This window comes from Cnephaeus nilssonii, assembly GCF_951640355.1.
Source record: "Cnephaeus nilssonii genome assembly, chromosome: 7".
Taxonomy (NCBI): Eukaryota; Metazoa; Chordata; class Mammalia; order Chiroptera; family Vespertilionidae; genus Cnephaeus; species Cnephaeus nilssonii.
Window position 1 is genome coordinate 34,663,135 of NC_137078.1, and position 15,946 is coordinate 34,679,080.

A 15,946-nucleotide genomic window follows, 5' to 3' on the forward strand; every position below is an offset into this window, starting at 1 on the left:
TTTGACATGCTTGCGAGAGCAATGGGAGAGTAGGGCTTTTAGCACAGTTTTAAAATTCCCAGCAGTTCACAGTAGTGTGTAAGCTCCCCTTTCTCTGATGGCTTGCCATGCACATTAGATTAGTGTGGACAGTGCTGCTACTTTTGTCACTAATATTATTATACAGTGTCAGTTTTTTGGCAGGTCCGTGCATCTGGATCACACAAGGCAGCCAAAATGTTTGGTGGGTTATAAGGAGGAGAGCTGTCAAAAGACCCCATAGGTTACTGTAGGTGGGAGGGCCCTCATCCAGAGCCTGTTAATTTAGAATTGAGGGTAACAGGTGGCACCTGATGGGCTTGAGGCAGAGTGTACACTGGCCTGTAGCCAGAGTTGAGAAAAACAGAGGTTTAGGAAGTGTAGGCAGACTATAAAACATAGAAATATGGGACCATTTGGTGTAGAGATAAACACTGAAATGCCAAGTTTAATAATCTGTAATTAGTATTTATAATGATGGCGCAGGTCCTCCAAAAATTTTAATAAGTGATATTCTGGATGCTCAAAATATTTAAGGTGCACCCGGCTGGCATGGTTCAGTGTTTTGAGTGTCGACCTATGAACCAGGAGGTCATGGTTAGATTCCCGGTCAGGGTACATACCTGGGTTGCGGGCTCCATCCTCAGTGTGGGGCATGCAGGAGGCAGCCAATCAGTCATAATCTCTCATCAATGATGTTTCCCTCTCTCCTCCCTCTCCCTTCTCTCTCCCCTCCCCTCCCCTCCCCTCCCTTCCCCTCCCCTCCCCTTCCCTCCCTCTCTCTCTGAAATCAACAAAAAAATATATGTAAAAAAATTACTTAAGGTGGCCAAGAAGTAATTACATGTGTAGTATGTTTTAGGTAGAATTACCTTAAAAATGACTTCCTTTTTTGAAAGGGGTAAAACCTTAGTTATTCGGAAGATCTGCATATGTGAGATATCTCATTATTAGTCAATGCTGAATAAATGAGGCATTTATTGTATTAGTGGTAAGCTGGGCCAGGTGAAGTATGATGAGAAGAGGGAGTATGATATAAAATGAGAGAAGGACTTTATTATTACTTTAAATTATAGATTGGTGTAACTTGGGTACATTTTTCTGTGCAAATCATGAAACAAAGTCCTTTTTGTTTTAGAAATTGGCATGCAAAGGATCTTATTTTCAAATTGACCATTTGAAAATATTAGAGTTTGTCTTTGTGTGAGAAAAGGTGAATTCCCTCTGGCACAGTGGTTTCTGAGGTTCACTTGGGAGGAAAAGAGAGGGGCTAGTTGATCCAGAGTGGAAAAACACCGAAGAAAAGTTTTCTCCAAAATAACACGCAGATTTCAGAAAAACAAAAATTGCTTTGATTGAATGTGACAAACTTAAAAAAAAAGTTGAGCTTTGAAACTTCATATGACCCATCTGTTTTGAAAGGTTGCTTTGTCAGGTACAGATGTGTGTTTGACAGTACTTTACTGTGTGTGAAGTTTTTCCTGAGCATGCTCAGTAGTTGTTTTGCTGAACAGGTATCTCCTTTATCCCAGTTTTAAGTCTTGGGGAAGAGTTTATGAAGCAACAGTACACTGATTTATTTTATATGTATCTCTAGGTCAAATACAATTTGATTGAATCTAACCCTAAACTGATACCTCTGTTTAGATTTTATTCTTTCAAAAATCACTTGTTGATCCACACAGCAAAATCCAAAAATTTTTGACTTCTTGCATGGCATGTTTTTAAAAATCAAGATAAAAAAAACCCCCAAAACCTTTACAAACTAATGTAATTTTTTTTTTTGCTTTTATAGCCACATTAATGCAAATTATTGGTTTAAAAGGTTTTAAAAAATCTTCCAATTCTAGAAATGTTTGTGTGCATACTAGGGAGAATTGCCTGGAGCCCTGAATGTGAGCCACTGTAGGGTACATTCCCTCTATTGTGCATGAGGCCATATAAAAAAGTTATGTTTATGGTTTTGTAAAATGACTTTTTAGAAATCACTGATCCTCACGTTATTATAGGCCTCTTAAATTCAGGCTTAGGAAAGATATTCTTCTTATCCAAACAGCTGATTTGTTTCCTTTTTATGAAATCTCGTAAGCATCACTTTTTCTTTTACCTTGGCTGTCAGGAAGCTCAGAGCTAGGTTGGATGCTCAAATTAAGTAGTTTCCTTCAGTTAAGTGCTTCAGTTAGATTTCTTTCTTTTTTTTTTCTTTTTTGCCATAGCCACTTTTTAATTGATTGGCAGCTGAAGTGGGTTTTCTGGGCCTGTTTTTGTTTATTTTTTTATTAAAAGCCCCTTGATTTCCTTTCTAGAAGTAGTTGAGTATATAAATAATAAAGACATATATAGCATGACATTTTGGTTGGATCATGAAATTTTCTAATAGAGCCCACTAAAACTGGGGATCCTAGTCAGACCTATCTTGGTACATTAATTTTGCATCTTTAGGATCAGAAGCCATGGCAGAACTTGTCTGAAAACTAGGAAGGATGGGAAGAGAAGGCCTTTTCATCAACTAGTTTATAACGGTCTCTCAAAGCCTGGCATGGCTCAGTCGTTGAGCGACAACCTATGAATCAAGAGGTTGATTCCTGGTCAGGGCACAAGGGGGGGGGCGTGCAGGAGGCAGCCAAACAATGATTCTCTCTCATCATTGATGTTTCTCTCTCTCTCTCTCCCTTCCTCTCTGAAATCAATAAAAAATATATTTAAAATAAAATAAAAAACCTACTGGGTGATAGGGAGGATATTGAGCTCTAATATTCTGACTCCTAATGCAAAAGGAGGTTGAGAGAGATTAAAAAGTATTTTTTTTTCAGAACACATCCCATAGTTGAAGAGATGGTAATAGTAAGTACAGTTGTATGATAATATAAATGAGTTACTCCTAAGAACAGTCTTATGGGGCAGATACTATTATAACCCCCTCCCTATAGCAGAGACACAGAGTGGTTAAATAACTATCCCAGGTTACAAAGCGGAAGTGTGGCAGGGCTGAGATATGGTTCCATGGTCCATAGAGAATTAGGGTTTTGTTTATTTGACTGAGGAATTTATAGTATTTGTGAACACCTGCCACATGCCAGGCGCTGTGCTGAGCACCGGGATAGACAGGATCAGCCAAAGAAACATGGTCCTTGCCCTCACGGGGTTTCCAGTGAAGCAGAAGATGCACAAACACATGCCCACGTTAATGAACACTAGATTTGTAACTAAAAGCTGATATTGGCTATAATGGAAAAGTATAATAGGTATAACAGGTTTACAGAATCTCCGAACTTAGGTGCAAACATGTGGCTCTGCATCAGCTTTACTTAGCTGGGCACAATCCTTCTGTCTTCCTGAGGCCCAGTAGTCCCTGGTCTACACTGAGAGTCCTATCAATGTGCTGCTTGGTTTGCCCACAACTGATGCAAAACCTGGAAACCCCAGCTCCGTAGATTCCCCTGAGCCCTGTAAGCTGCCCTGTGAGAGGAGCAAGAGCACACTAGTTATTCATCGATTTCTCTACAAACCGTCCTCGTCCTCTCTTTTTCCCTTTTGAAAGAAGAAGCACCTGAGCAGTGAGCTACCCAGCTTGAGGAGGGAGGACTGCGGTTTAGTCTTGTAATGGGATTCACCGTGTATATATTGATGCTTGGTGAACTCAGCATTGGTGTGAAGCATTTCCTTCATTCCTCTAACAACCCAATTGTTGAGTCCCCTGATTATATATAAAATCCTAAAGGAACCGCATTTTCAGTTCATGGCCCCGTTTGTACACATGGCTGTAATTAGTAATATTTTGCATGGCCAACCCAAAAGTTGGTAGATTTTTCCTTTTTTAATCTCTTGTCTCCTGCCCATAATCAGGACCAATGGTTACAGGCTGTGATTTGACTTCCCAGCAGTTACGGCTTACCTTTTCCACCCTTCCTGACCATCCCCCCACTTACAACTTGTTGTCTTGTCGCTTGTCCAGCCCCTGCACCCCAACCCTCACTGCGGGCTCACCAGCCCCAGAGAATGCCCTGCGCAGTGTGAGACCTCTGCGTTTCTGTGCACATGCTTGCTTCTGTTTCTCTCATCTTTCTTTCTTTCTTATTTATTTATTTATTTACTTACTTATTAATTAATTAATTAATTAATTTATTGGTTAATCCTCACCTGAGGATATTTTTTCCATTGAACTTTTAGAGAGAGTGGAAGAGAGAGGGAAAGACAGAGAGAAACATCAATGTGAGAGAAACACATTGATTGGTTGCCTCCTGCATGAGCCCCAACCAGAGCCCGGGCTGCGGAGGAGCCTACAACCAAGGTACGTGCCCTTGACCAGAATCAAACCTGGGACCGTTTGGTCCGCAGGCCGGCACTCTATCCACTGAGCCAGACCAGCGAGGGCTCTCATCTTTTTCCTTCTTATCAGACACCAGCTTGCTAGAGGTAAAAAAAAAAAATGAAAAAAGTTAGTCTAGCCACTCTCTTGGGTGTAAGTTGAGGTGTGAGATGAAGGAGTTTGGTGATGGCATCCCTCAGGATCAATGAGGGGCAGCTTTCCAGGCCTGCCACAGAATAATGCATTTGTAGGCATTAAATTATAATTTTTATTAGTCATGTGTCTAAATTATGTATAATGTTTTAAACCTGGATCAATTATTTTCCATTTAATAAAGAAGTATACGTTCTTTTTATTATTTTGTGTGTCTCAAACTCACATGGTGGGAGAAAACAGATTCTATTTTCTCTCATTCTCCAAATCTTCAGATTTGTTGTTGGTCTCTGTGCTGAGCCATTTAGGCAGTGGCATCCCATAAGTTCTAATCTCCTCATAAATGAGTACTGTGGCCAGTGTCTCCTTCATTCTCAGCTTCCTTTAGGTCTTAGCTCAGCCGGTGTGGTTGAGTGGTTGAGTGTCAACCTATGAACCAGGAGGTTCATGTCCAGGTTGTGGGCTCGATCCTCAGTAGGGGGCATGCAGGAGGCAGCCAATCAGGGCTTCTCTCTCATCATTGATGTTTCTATCTTTCTCTCCTTTTTCCTTCCTCTCTGAAATCAATTAAAAAATATTTTTTAAAAGCACAGGAACAGGTGTACTATCTTGTAGAGTGAAAGTAAGCAACAAGAGAGTCAGCCACGATGGAGCCAGATGACCCCTTTCCTGATTTTGGAAATTCCCGGGGGAGGGGAGGGAGAGAAACATGGGTTCTCACCTTTGGGAGTTGCACTTTCAGAATGTTGCTCAGATAACAGGAATTTTTTCTCTAATACTGTACATAGTTTTATTTTAAATCTTCCCAGTGCAACTCTTAGAAATAATTTTTTTGGGAGTAATGGCTAGGGAGTCGTATAAGAACATCCTATCTTAGATAGTTTATTAATCATTCTAAAAGCTCATAAAGAAAACATTTTTTTTTTCAGTTGGAGAAAGTGTTTTCATTCATTCATTTCTCCTCCCCCCCCCCCCCCCGCCCCCAGGGAACTGTACGTCTCTAATAGTACTTGAAATTTGTAAAGAATGTGTATGTAGAGTACCTCGTTTGATCTACAAGTCAAGCCTGTCATAGAGTAAGAGAGAGGGAGAGTATGAGAAGCTTAAAGACAGGTCAGACAACTAATAAGTGGCAGATCTGGGTCTAAAATGCAGCTCTTCTAACCCCTGGTCCCATGTTCCTCCTAGACCACTGTGTCTTTAATACGGGCACTTTTCCTGTGCCCTACCCAGTGGCAACTTCTGGAACATGCCCTCTCTGCCTCCTTTTCTCTTCAGGTTATAAACACCCTCCCCCCTTCCAAAACGACCCCCCCCCTTCCAAAACGACCCCCCCCCCACCCCCCCCCCCCCCCCCCCCCGCCGCCGCCACTTCCTCACAGAGCTGCCTAAATCCCCCCTGATACCTCGTGGCTGTGTAGAGGTGTCCTGCTTAGATGGCAGAGTGAGCCCCTCGGGAGCTTGGCACTTCCCCACACTGGGAGAATTTAGATTCTTAAAGAAGCTCTGCCCATTGTTTTCCTTTGAACATTTAAAAACACCCTGGAACAGGAAATTCTCCAACATGGTTGCGCCATGGTTTCCACACAACAATGTACAAATATGCACTGGCTTTTGGCCCAACAAGCTGGCAGTTGACTCCTTGGAAGAGGGTCAATTGTCAAGAGGAAGGTTTGGATTTAGATATTCACTTGGAGCTTGAGAGAAACGATGATAAGCTATGCCTGAGGGTTTGTGCTATAGAAAAATCTGGCTAACCTCCCCCCCACCCCCACCCCCCGCCGCCGCCCCTGAGAAATCTATATTAGAGGTTTTAGGGCTTTGTCTTTTTCCTACCAGGGATACGCTTCAGCCTTAAGCCAAGTTTGATTGCTGAAAAACCCAGGTGGGGGCTGTGGTAGAAGGGCCCGCTTTGGATTTTAATGGCGGTACATTCCCAGCTCTGTTCCCAAGGGGCTGTCGCTCCAATGAGTTGTAATTTGAGATGGTATAAACATGAGCACATGTTGTGTACACTGCAGGCCCTCCTGAGCCCAGGGCCTTCCAGGTGTTTTTTCTTGGAGCTTTGCTTTTGCATCACATCCTGGTGTTTGTCACATTCCCTCCCATAAAGCTCAATTAGAGCCAGGCTGCGCTATTGGCTGGGAAGTCATCTCGGACGCCCTTTCTTAGGGATTCTTGCGCCCCTTGGGGGTAGAAGGGATTTTCGGCTCAGGGGCAGAATGATCCTGCCGTGCCCAGTTCCACAGTCTGTGGGAGTTTGTCCCTCTTTGCAGCTGACAGCATTGCAGAATTCCCTGTGGGACAATAACAGAAACCCTTATTAGCCAATGGTGTTGTTGGAATAAAACCTCCCCACTGCAATGTCTTGGTCCCAGGCTATAATGTTACCCCTTGACTCCCTCTGCATCTTTACCATTTTTTATTACAGCTGAACACACGCTCCTCATTAGTACCCTGGGTGATATGGGGAATCAGTGTGCTGGAAATGATGTGGAATAGGTACCAGATGTTTGTGTCAACGTGGTATGCACTGGTATTTAGAATGCTTAAGGATCACATTTATTAAATGTGAAAATTACTTACTATATCCTCTCCCAAACAATAACTACCCCTCCCCGCCCAATATCGGACTCTGTTGCATGAGGTGTGATATTAATTTCTTTGGGGACAGATTAAATTTAAATTGTGTGCAGCAAATGCATCTGTTCCCAAATGCTTTGTCTGCATTATGTCAAGTCTCCGGGCTGGCCTGCCGCCAGCGGGGATGTGGGGGTTCTGTAACAGAGACTGGAATGCTGTGTTGTAGCAAAAGAACATAATGAAAGGGTGAGTCTATTTGCATTTTTTTCTTTAAGTGGAACTGGGAATTTAGACATTGATGTTATAGCCAGATTTTAGAAACGTTTCCCATGTGCAGATAAGCAAGCATTAGTGAAAAGGAGGAAGACATTTGGTGAAACGAGAAATGAGCTTGTGTTTTCTCATTAAGTTTATGAAGCCTATTAAGTCAACCAAAAGGTTGCAAGTGTGAACCAAGCAGCTTATTTTATTTTATCAGACACGAGTTAATATGTATGTTTGGTCCAGAAGTATGCTGACCAAGTCCTGAGGTGAAGGACTGGAAAAGGCATGGTAGAAGCAGGCAGTGCCTCGTCATGGGAAGAGCTTAGACCCAGAGTTTGAGAAACCGGGGTTCGAATCCCATCCTGCCAGGTATTGGTGGTGTGTGATTTTTGGCAGGTTACTTAGCCTCTCTGAAACTCAGTTTTCACGACTCCAAAATGGGTGTTTTAACACGATCTTTATGTGGTGTTATGAGGATTAGACATGATATGTGCACAGCGTGTGGCCCAGACAAGGAGCATGATCATTTTACTCATTAAGAATCGAACCCTGGCTCATTAGGGGGATGGAACCCTAATGGGTTCCACCATTTGCTTCACAGCGTTGCTGGGGCCCAGCTGCTGAACGGAGGGCCCTGCTTTGTGAAAGAGGCTGCTTGCTTTGGGTCACCTGCTGAGTTTCTCACCACAGGGTTTACTTGCATCCGTGCTGTCTTTGGTCAGTAAATGCTTTTAGTTAATACAAGCAGCAACCTGTGGGTGAACAGAGGCCGTATGTCTGCTCTCGTGGCCGAGGAGGGTGTCCTGAGCTGGAAATATGGAGTCTGACTTCAGGTAAGGAGGGAGGAGAACAGGTCAAACAAAACAATACCCAAGACCTTGAGATCAGGTTGCTGAGTAGCAGTGGGGAAGGATAAAGTCAGCTCAGACTTTGAGACCAAGAGAAAGTTAGGCTGCTTTGGAAATGACTCCCAAAGAATCTGGGCAGGGCAAGTCCTAGAAGTCCAAAGACACGGGACTATCTAGATTGGGAGCAACAGTGAGGACCGTCTCTGGAGGTGCGTTACTGCCAGGAAGCACTTAACTGACACGTGCGACCAGCTTGGTGGCTGGCAACAATCTCCTTACAGTGGGAAGGAAGTCTGTTCCACCCACGTTACAGAGTTCCTGGGAGGCCCCAGAACCCTTTCCCAGGTCTGTAAAACGCCCTTTGCTTAGAAAGCACGGTGCGAGGGCAGCAGCAGCATGCCTGTGATGTTGCTTTCAGCCAGCGTTTCTTCTGCATCACCGTGCCCTGGTTCGTGCTGACTGTGGTGAGGAGCTCCTGCCGTGCCGATTAGCATCATCAGCAGGGCCTGTTGCTCGCTTGCTTTTACCGACTGTGGGGTAGAGATTGCTCAGGGAAGGAAGGGCTGTGGGTTTCCAGCGGTGGCCACAAGAGAAACTCCCAGCCTCCCGAGGGTGTCCGTGAGAGCCTGAGCTCGCAGCTCCGGAGCTCACAGGTCACCACGAAAGTGAGCAGATGAGTTAGACGGGGTTTCGGAGCATGTTTGTGGCTGGAGCACTACACTCGGGCCCCATGGTGGTCAAGCAAGAATCAAGGCGGCCTTGCTACCTCCGGCATCTGTGGGAGAGGCTGGGGGTGGGTCACCTGGTTGCCAGGTGGCAGTTTTTCTAACTGGAGATGGGTCTGGCATTGTGTGGGTAGACTGTGGAAGGAACCACTATGCGGCAAATGGGAAAGGATGGGAGACCAGTTCATGGAGGTGGCTGGACCATAGGAGGAGGGGCAGGAAGGCTTGGGGCTGACCCAGGAGGTGGCAGGATGAGGCTGGGGCCTGATGTGCTGATGGGGGAGACAGGATTGTTGTGCCATTGGGAGAAAACGGCCTTGCCAGAAGAGTGTCTGGGTTAATAGGACAAAAGCAGGTTTGGGTTTGTGTCTTCCGTGACATTTGAGGGTGGGGAAGCCTCAGCTGGAACTTGATTTTTAAAAAATATATATATATTTTTTATTTCAGAGAGGGAGAGAGAGCTAGAAACATCAATGATGAGAGAGAATCATTGATCGGCTGCCTCCTGTACCCCCCCCCCCCCACACCAGGGATCGAGCCCTCAACCCAGGCATGTGCCCTTGGCCAGAATCAAACTGGGGATCCTTCAGTCTTCAGGCCGATGCTCTATCCACTGAGCTAAACCAGCTATGGCTGGGACTTGATTCTTAGCAGCCCAAAATGCTACCTCTTTTATTTCATGATTGAATTTTTCCCTTTATGACAAGACTAGAGGCCCAGTGCACAAATTCGTGCACAGGTGGGGTCCCTCAGCCTGGCCAGCAATCAGGGGCTGATGGGGGCTGTCTCGCCCAGTCCTGATAAGGGCCAATCGGGGCCCGCCAGGGGGAGGGACTGCGGGAGGTTGGCTGGCTACGGGAGGTTGGCTGTGAGAATGCACTGACGACCAGGGGGAAGCTCCTGCGTTGAGTGTCTGCTCCCTGGTGGTCAGTGCGCATCATAGCAACCGGTTGACTGGTTGTTTGGTTGGCTGGTCATAACAGCCACTTAGGCTTTTATATATACAGCTTGAAGCTTCAGCTATTAGGTAGAGTAAAAGAACTCTAGGATAGAGTCTCCTATTGGTAGGAAACCCATTGAGCATGGATCACCTTGTGGTTCTTTCCCCTTTCCTCTCTTACCACCTTCCCTCATTGATATTTGAGTGATGCTGTGTGCCAGGCATCATGCTGATATAAGGGATGGAGCAATGAGCAAAATGATTGGATGCTGTTCTTTTGCAACTGTTGGGTGTATGCAGACATGAAACAAATCATCACTTGATCAGAGTGTGCCCTTCCCTTGACCTTGGACTGACTTGTATAAGCCATGGCTGGCACTGCAGCCCATCAAGTGGGGTCTGCCCTGTCCTGGACTTGGCGGGTCAGAGAGCATAGACTCTAGGTGAGGCGTCCTCGTCCTCAGCACTGGGGACATCCCCTCTCCGGCTCCCTCCCTCTCTGTGGAGAACCTTATCCTCTCGTTGTGTTTCCAGTGAGTGTTTGCTTCCACCCTGATGTGGAGATGGTCAGTGTGGAGATTTAAGGAATAACCTGCTAGGGGATGGTAGCATGATCAGGAGGAGGTTGCAAGCCTTTTTGCAGATGTGTTTTGGGTAGAACTATAGCCCAGTTGGAGCTTTGTATATACAAAAATGGAACTGAAATGTATTTTTAATTTGCGCTTAACCTGTGATAATGGCAAATTCATGGTAGGAGGCTATGAAACCAGTTCGGAAAGGCTTTCCAATTTGAGCAGCCATAGCCGCTGTGTATCCCGAGTTGAGTAGGAGACTCTCTCTCTGGAGCCCTGGGATGTGAAGCACACCAACACCCCAGTGTGGCTGGTGAAGGCAGGAGGGGAGCAGCATGGGGCACACCTGCTCCTACCACTTGCCCTGTGTGGGAACTTCGGGGAATTGTACACTCAGTACTTTCTGCCTTTGCTGATGTGATCTCTTTCTTCACTGCCTCTTAGAAAGCAGCTGGACACAGTCCAGGAACACGGAGGGTGGGAGTGATTGTTTGAGAAGGTACATACTTCATTTCAGAAGCGATAACTGTTACCAGCCTACAGCATGTCCGTGAGTTCTGAAGTAGACTTAGCGCACCAGGCAGGATGCCTGCTTAGGGTACAGCAGTGGGGGGGTGGGGGGGGGTGGGATTGCCTGGCTCTGAACCACATTTGCATTTTGGACCAGAGTTATAATCCTGGAGGGCATCTTCTTGTGTAGAGGTTGGGAAGACCTAATTGGAGTGCACCCAGGCTTTTTATTGTGGAAGGCTGAGGTTTAGTGGGCCCTGTCCCAGCCTCCCCAACTATGAAATGCGGTAACACCAAGCTCACAGAGGTGTGTGAGGTATACGTATTGAAGGTTCCTTCTTCTTCCTAGACGTCTCTATCAATCCAGCCAATGGGAAATGAGGCTGAATGGAGTGGGGTTGTACTCACATCCCTGTAGCAATCTGTTTTCCATATCAGTGCCTTAGAGTCCAATCCAAGGGCCTGGAATGATGCTCTAATCACTGATCAGAGAAGGGACCATTTTTTCTTAAGCTCATTGATTCATTTAACAAATATTTTTGGAGCCAGGCACTGTGGTGGGTGCTGAGGGTCTAAAGGTGAGTAACCCACCCACGGCCATCAGGGAGGTCACACTGGACTTGCAAAGACAGATGTATACACTCGTGGTTACAGTATGGAAAATGAAACAGCGGTGCTGGGCAGAGCGATTATAAGAGGACAGAGAAAGAGGACCTCCCTCCGTTTGGGATGTTTGTGGTGGGGTTGGAGTTACAGTGGAAGAGAGATTTGGGTAAAGGGCACAAGTTTGGATAATGGCACCGAGTTGAGAAACATCCTGGTATGTTTAAAGACCTTTAAGCTCGCTGGTGTTGCTACAGGGGGAGGGGTGAGGCTGGAGGGATTGGAAGGGGCTGGACCAAGAAAGGCCTGCGTGCCAGGTTGAGGAGCTCAGGATTTATTCACAGGCCAGCAGTTGTCCAGGGGCAGGCCATGCTGGGGAGATAGGAGGGGCCTGCATTTGCATTTGGAATAACCAGTGAGTGAGCACCCTGGGTTAGATGGACAGTGCTTGTCTAGGAGGCGGCTTGGAGAGCTTGACACCGAGGCTCCTTTTAGGAAGATCTGTGTTGTCTTGGGACAGAGACAATAGGGCTACAGAAGCTAAAGATAAGAGGGATGCCTGTATTTAGGATTTAAGGAGGAGAATGAGGAAGCAGCAGCCAATAGTGACCAGGCTCTGCTCACATCCTACCTCTCTTGAGAGGGTTTTCAGACCTTTGACCCAGACTTTTTTCTACACTCTGGTGCTATTTGCCTCCATTCTTTGCATCTTATTTTGTATCGTTCTTACATTTATTTTTGCTTCGTCTAAGTAGCAGAAGCACTTGAAAGGTAGGGACTTACACTTTTTGGGGTATAATTTTAGGTGTTTAATATTATGTATGCATAATATTATTGGAACTTCAGGCAATTTATTTCATTTATTTCTGGTTTTCTTGTAAGAGGAGAAGGGAGAATTAAACACAGATGTCAAATGGGAGGTTTCCTCCATCCAAAGGCATACATTCATGACTTTTGCATCTAGAAGGGAATTGAAGTAATCAAATACACATCAAATCATCCAAAAGGAATTTTAAGAGATTGGAATTTTAGAAGACTAGGCTAGCTTTTTTTGCCATTTAGTTCTGGAAACAACGTACCTGGAAAGACTCCTTGGGTGGGCTGGCAGTGGCTTGTCCATCCAGAACAATTGGATTGTGACACAATCGACTGTGGTTTCTGACGGGTGTTTGTGATTCCGCCTGCAGGTCCAGAGCCCAGTGCCCAGTGTGAACTGTCGCCGGTCAACGCCTCCCATCCTGTCCAGGCCTTGATGGAGAGCTTCACCGTCCTCTCGGGCTGTGCCAGCAGAGGCACCACGGGGCTGCCGCAGGAGGTGCATGTCCTGAACCTCCGGGGCCCGGACCCGGGGCCCGGCCAGCCGCAGAGAGAGGTAGGTACAGGCGCCAGCTTTCTACCCATGAACAAAGGTTCTTCCATTCAGAGTCTAACAAGGATGATCATGTATGAACATACACGGGGAGGAGGATACAATGTACAAACTTGAGAGAGAAGGATTTCAGATAACAGATGGCTCTCTGGACTGGTCAACTCTAGGACTTCCCTCTCTAGAGATTTTTTCTAACTTTCCTGGCCCCTCCTGTTGGAAAGAATATTCTTACAAATTTCATCTTTTTAACATGGCTATGAAGGAACAGAATTGGGTACCATTGCTTTGTCATTGTTAATGTCTTTCCCATTTTCTACTGTGCTCCATCTTCCTTCTTTCTTTGCTTTGTCTTATGAACCTGTGGCTCCTGCAGGGTGAGCCAGGGAAATGGGAAGACTCTGGAATAAAGATGACGACACTTGGTACTTGGGGGGTAGCTTCTTATGCTGTCCAGGCTGCTTTTCAAAGATGGTGGCGGTCTTGGTGGTGTGGTGATGATCCAGGCTCGCAGTGACTCAACATTTAATCTGCCCTCAGCACTGTTTGAAGCACTGCATTTACTCCATGAAGTCCTATCATTATCTTCATTGTACATGTGATAGGCAGGTGCACAGAGAACTCACTGGCTCAAGGTCAGTGGCTCAGAAATGACCTAGATTGTGGGCCAAAGGTAACGCAGTTGTCAGTCTTTCAGTTTTTGAGCTTCTGTGTGTCAGAAATGTTATCACTCAAGTATTATCTCTCCAGGGAGAGAGAAACCACAAAAAATTCTGATCACAGTGAAGTGTAGGAAAACTAATGTAGAACAGAATTTATTTTTGAACTTTCTTCTGGTCAAGAAAGTTAATTTCCAGAAACATTTGTTTATGCGAGTCAACCACTCCGCCTTTTTGGGGGAGTAGAAATAGGAGAGGTGAGGTGTCCAGAAGGAAAAGCAAACTGATTTTAATCCTATGAAAGTGTGCGGAGTTGGCTCCTTTCAAAGACAAATCATCTAACCTTTCCAGCTACATTGGAAATTATTGTTAATGCTCTTGGTTGCTTGCCATTGTAGCTGCAACACATATTTCGGGTCAGATTTCTTTATCCCAGTAATATGTCTTTAATTCTTAACTTATGCGGGAGAAATGGTGGTGGGAGGAGGAGGGGGGGAGGAGGAAATGCAGTTCCTAAGAAGCGCTGCTGACTCCAGCGATTCTTTGGCAGCAATAATTACCCATTTTATATATGCTTCTCAGAGGAACCAAGAAAAAAGAAAGTTCGAGTTATTACAGAAGCAGCAACAGGAGAACATTCTGGTAGAGTTGTTGACTCTGAAAACAGGTTCAAATAAGACTATCGAAGCAAAAGAAAAACACCTCAAGGAATGACAGCAGCTCTCCCACACTTGTCTTTATTATGTTAGGTCAACACGGAATTCACTTTAGGCCACAGCAGTACCTAGGATACATAAACTTAGATGGTGCCAGGGGACAGTGTGTTCAGTGAGGAAGTAAAGAAAGTATCTGTGGGGGGTGGTCTCTAAAGCTTGTTTTAAAAACCTGACCATTCTTCGTCTTCCTTCAGTATTTTTGTTGTATGTGTATGGTTTTGGGTAAGTGATTTGAAGAGATTTCTGAGACTAGGCAACTAAAGGAATTGTGTTCTTTCTTTCCTTGGGGACTTTTAAGAATTAGATGGTTGTAGTTCAATCCTGTTTGAAAACAAGATGGGATGAGTGATCTTTGGGAGTTTCACAGCTCAGAGCTGCACTCACGTGGCGGACTGCGTGTTTGATATGTACGGGGTAGTGTGGAGGACATCAGAGCAGAGGGGCCAAGACAGAGAGAGTGAAAGGGTTTGTTCATGGGTGGTAAGATGAGGATGGAGAAATGTTAAATCTCTCTCACCTTCTTCATATATGACTGGAGATACATTACTGAACTCATGCCAACAGTTTTAAAAAATCATTTAAACCATATGATCCAGCAATTTCACTCCAAAGTACATACGTACTCAAAAGAAATGAAAACATATGTCTACACAAAAACTTGTCCACAAATGTTCATAGCAACATTATTCATTGCGGGGTCTTATCCGCATCTACTAGGGTTCAGGAATCTGGAGAAAGCGCTGTGACGCAAATTAATAAAGAGGCTAGAGAAGAAATATGAATTTGGAAGGCATTTTGGGGGAGCCAGAGAGGCTTAGTTCTAGTAACTAAGTTCCCCAAATCTCCGGGCCCAAGGCTTTTTATTCCCACATTTTGCCCTATGGCAAAGCAGATATACATATCAAAGGTAAGGTTTGGTAAACAGTAAAGTAGTATAAGGTTGGGTGAACTGCCTTCAGCTGTCTGGCAGCAGGCAATAATATATGCAGATCTTCAGCCCTACTGAAGCCCCAAGGTTCATCAGCCTTTTGATGAACTTCTTGCATTTTTATTATGCCCTGCTGGAATTTGCTTCCAGCAATTCATAATAGCCAAAAACTGGGAACAACCCAAATGTCCATCAGCTGATGAATGGACAAATACTAGTAAGATATGGTAGATGCATACACTGGAATATCATTTAGCAATAAAAATGAAGAACTGATACATGCTACAACATGGATTAACCTTGAAATGCTTTGGTAAGAGAAGGAGGACAGACTTAAAAGACCACATATTATATGATTCCATTTATATGAAATGTCCAGAATAGACAAATTTATGGAGCTAGAAAGTAAATTAGTGGTTGCTTTGGGCTGAAGGGCAGAAGGGAGAAATGGGAGCTACTGCTGAGTACAGGGTTTCTTTGGGGGGGGGGGGGGAGGAACTGAAACGTTCTCAAATTAAATTTTAGTGATGGTTCCACAGTTGAATATGAATATACTAAATACCATTGATAAATGTGAATATACTAAAACCCATTGAATTGTACTTTAAATAGGTGAATTTTATGGTATGTGAATTTTATCTCAGGAAAGCTGTTTAAAAGAACCAATAATTTGACTTGCCATGAAGTTTACTTTAACTGTATTCACTTTTTTTTTTTTTTAAAACCAAGATTGCTTTCTCTTCCAATCTAAA

General features: G+C 44.7%; 1 protein-coding gene across 1 annotated transcript in view; it reads left to right on the forward strand.

Moving 5' to 3' along the window:
* TGFBR3 (transforming growth factor beta receptor 3) overlaps positions 1-15,946 on the forward strand; it is a 197,647-nt gene that overhangs the window by 68,805 nt on the left and 112,896 nt on the right. The window contains exon 3 of the mRNA XM_079777362.1: positions 12,713-12,897. Coding sequence (XP_079633488.1) covers positions 12,713-12,897 — 185 coding nt within the window. The remainder of the gene's footprint in view (positions 1-12,712; positions 12,898-15,946) is intronic.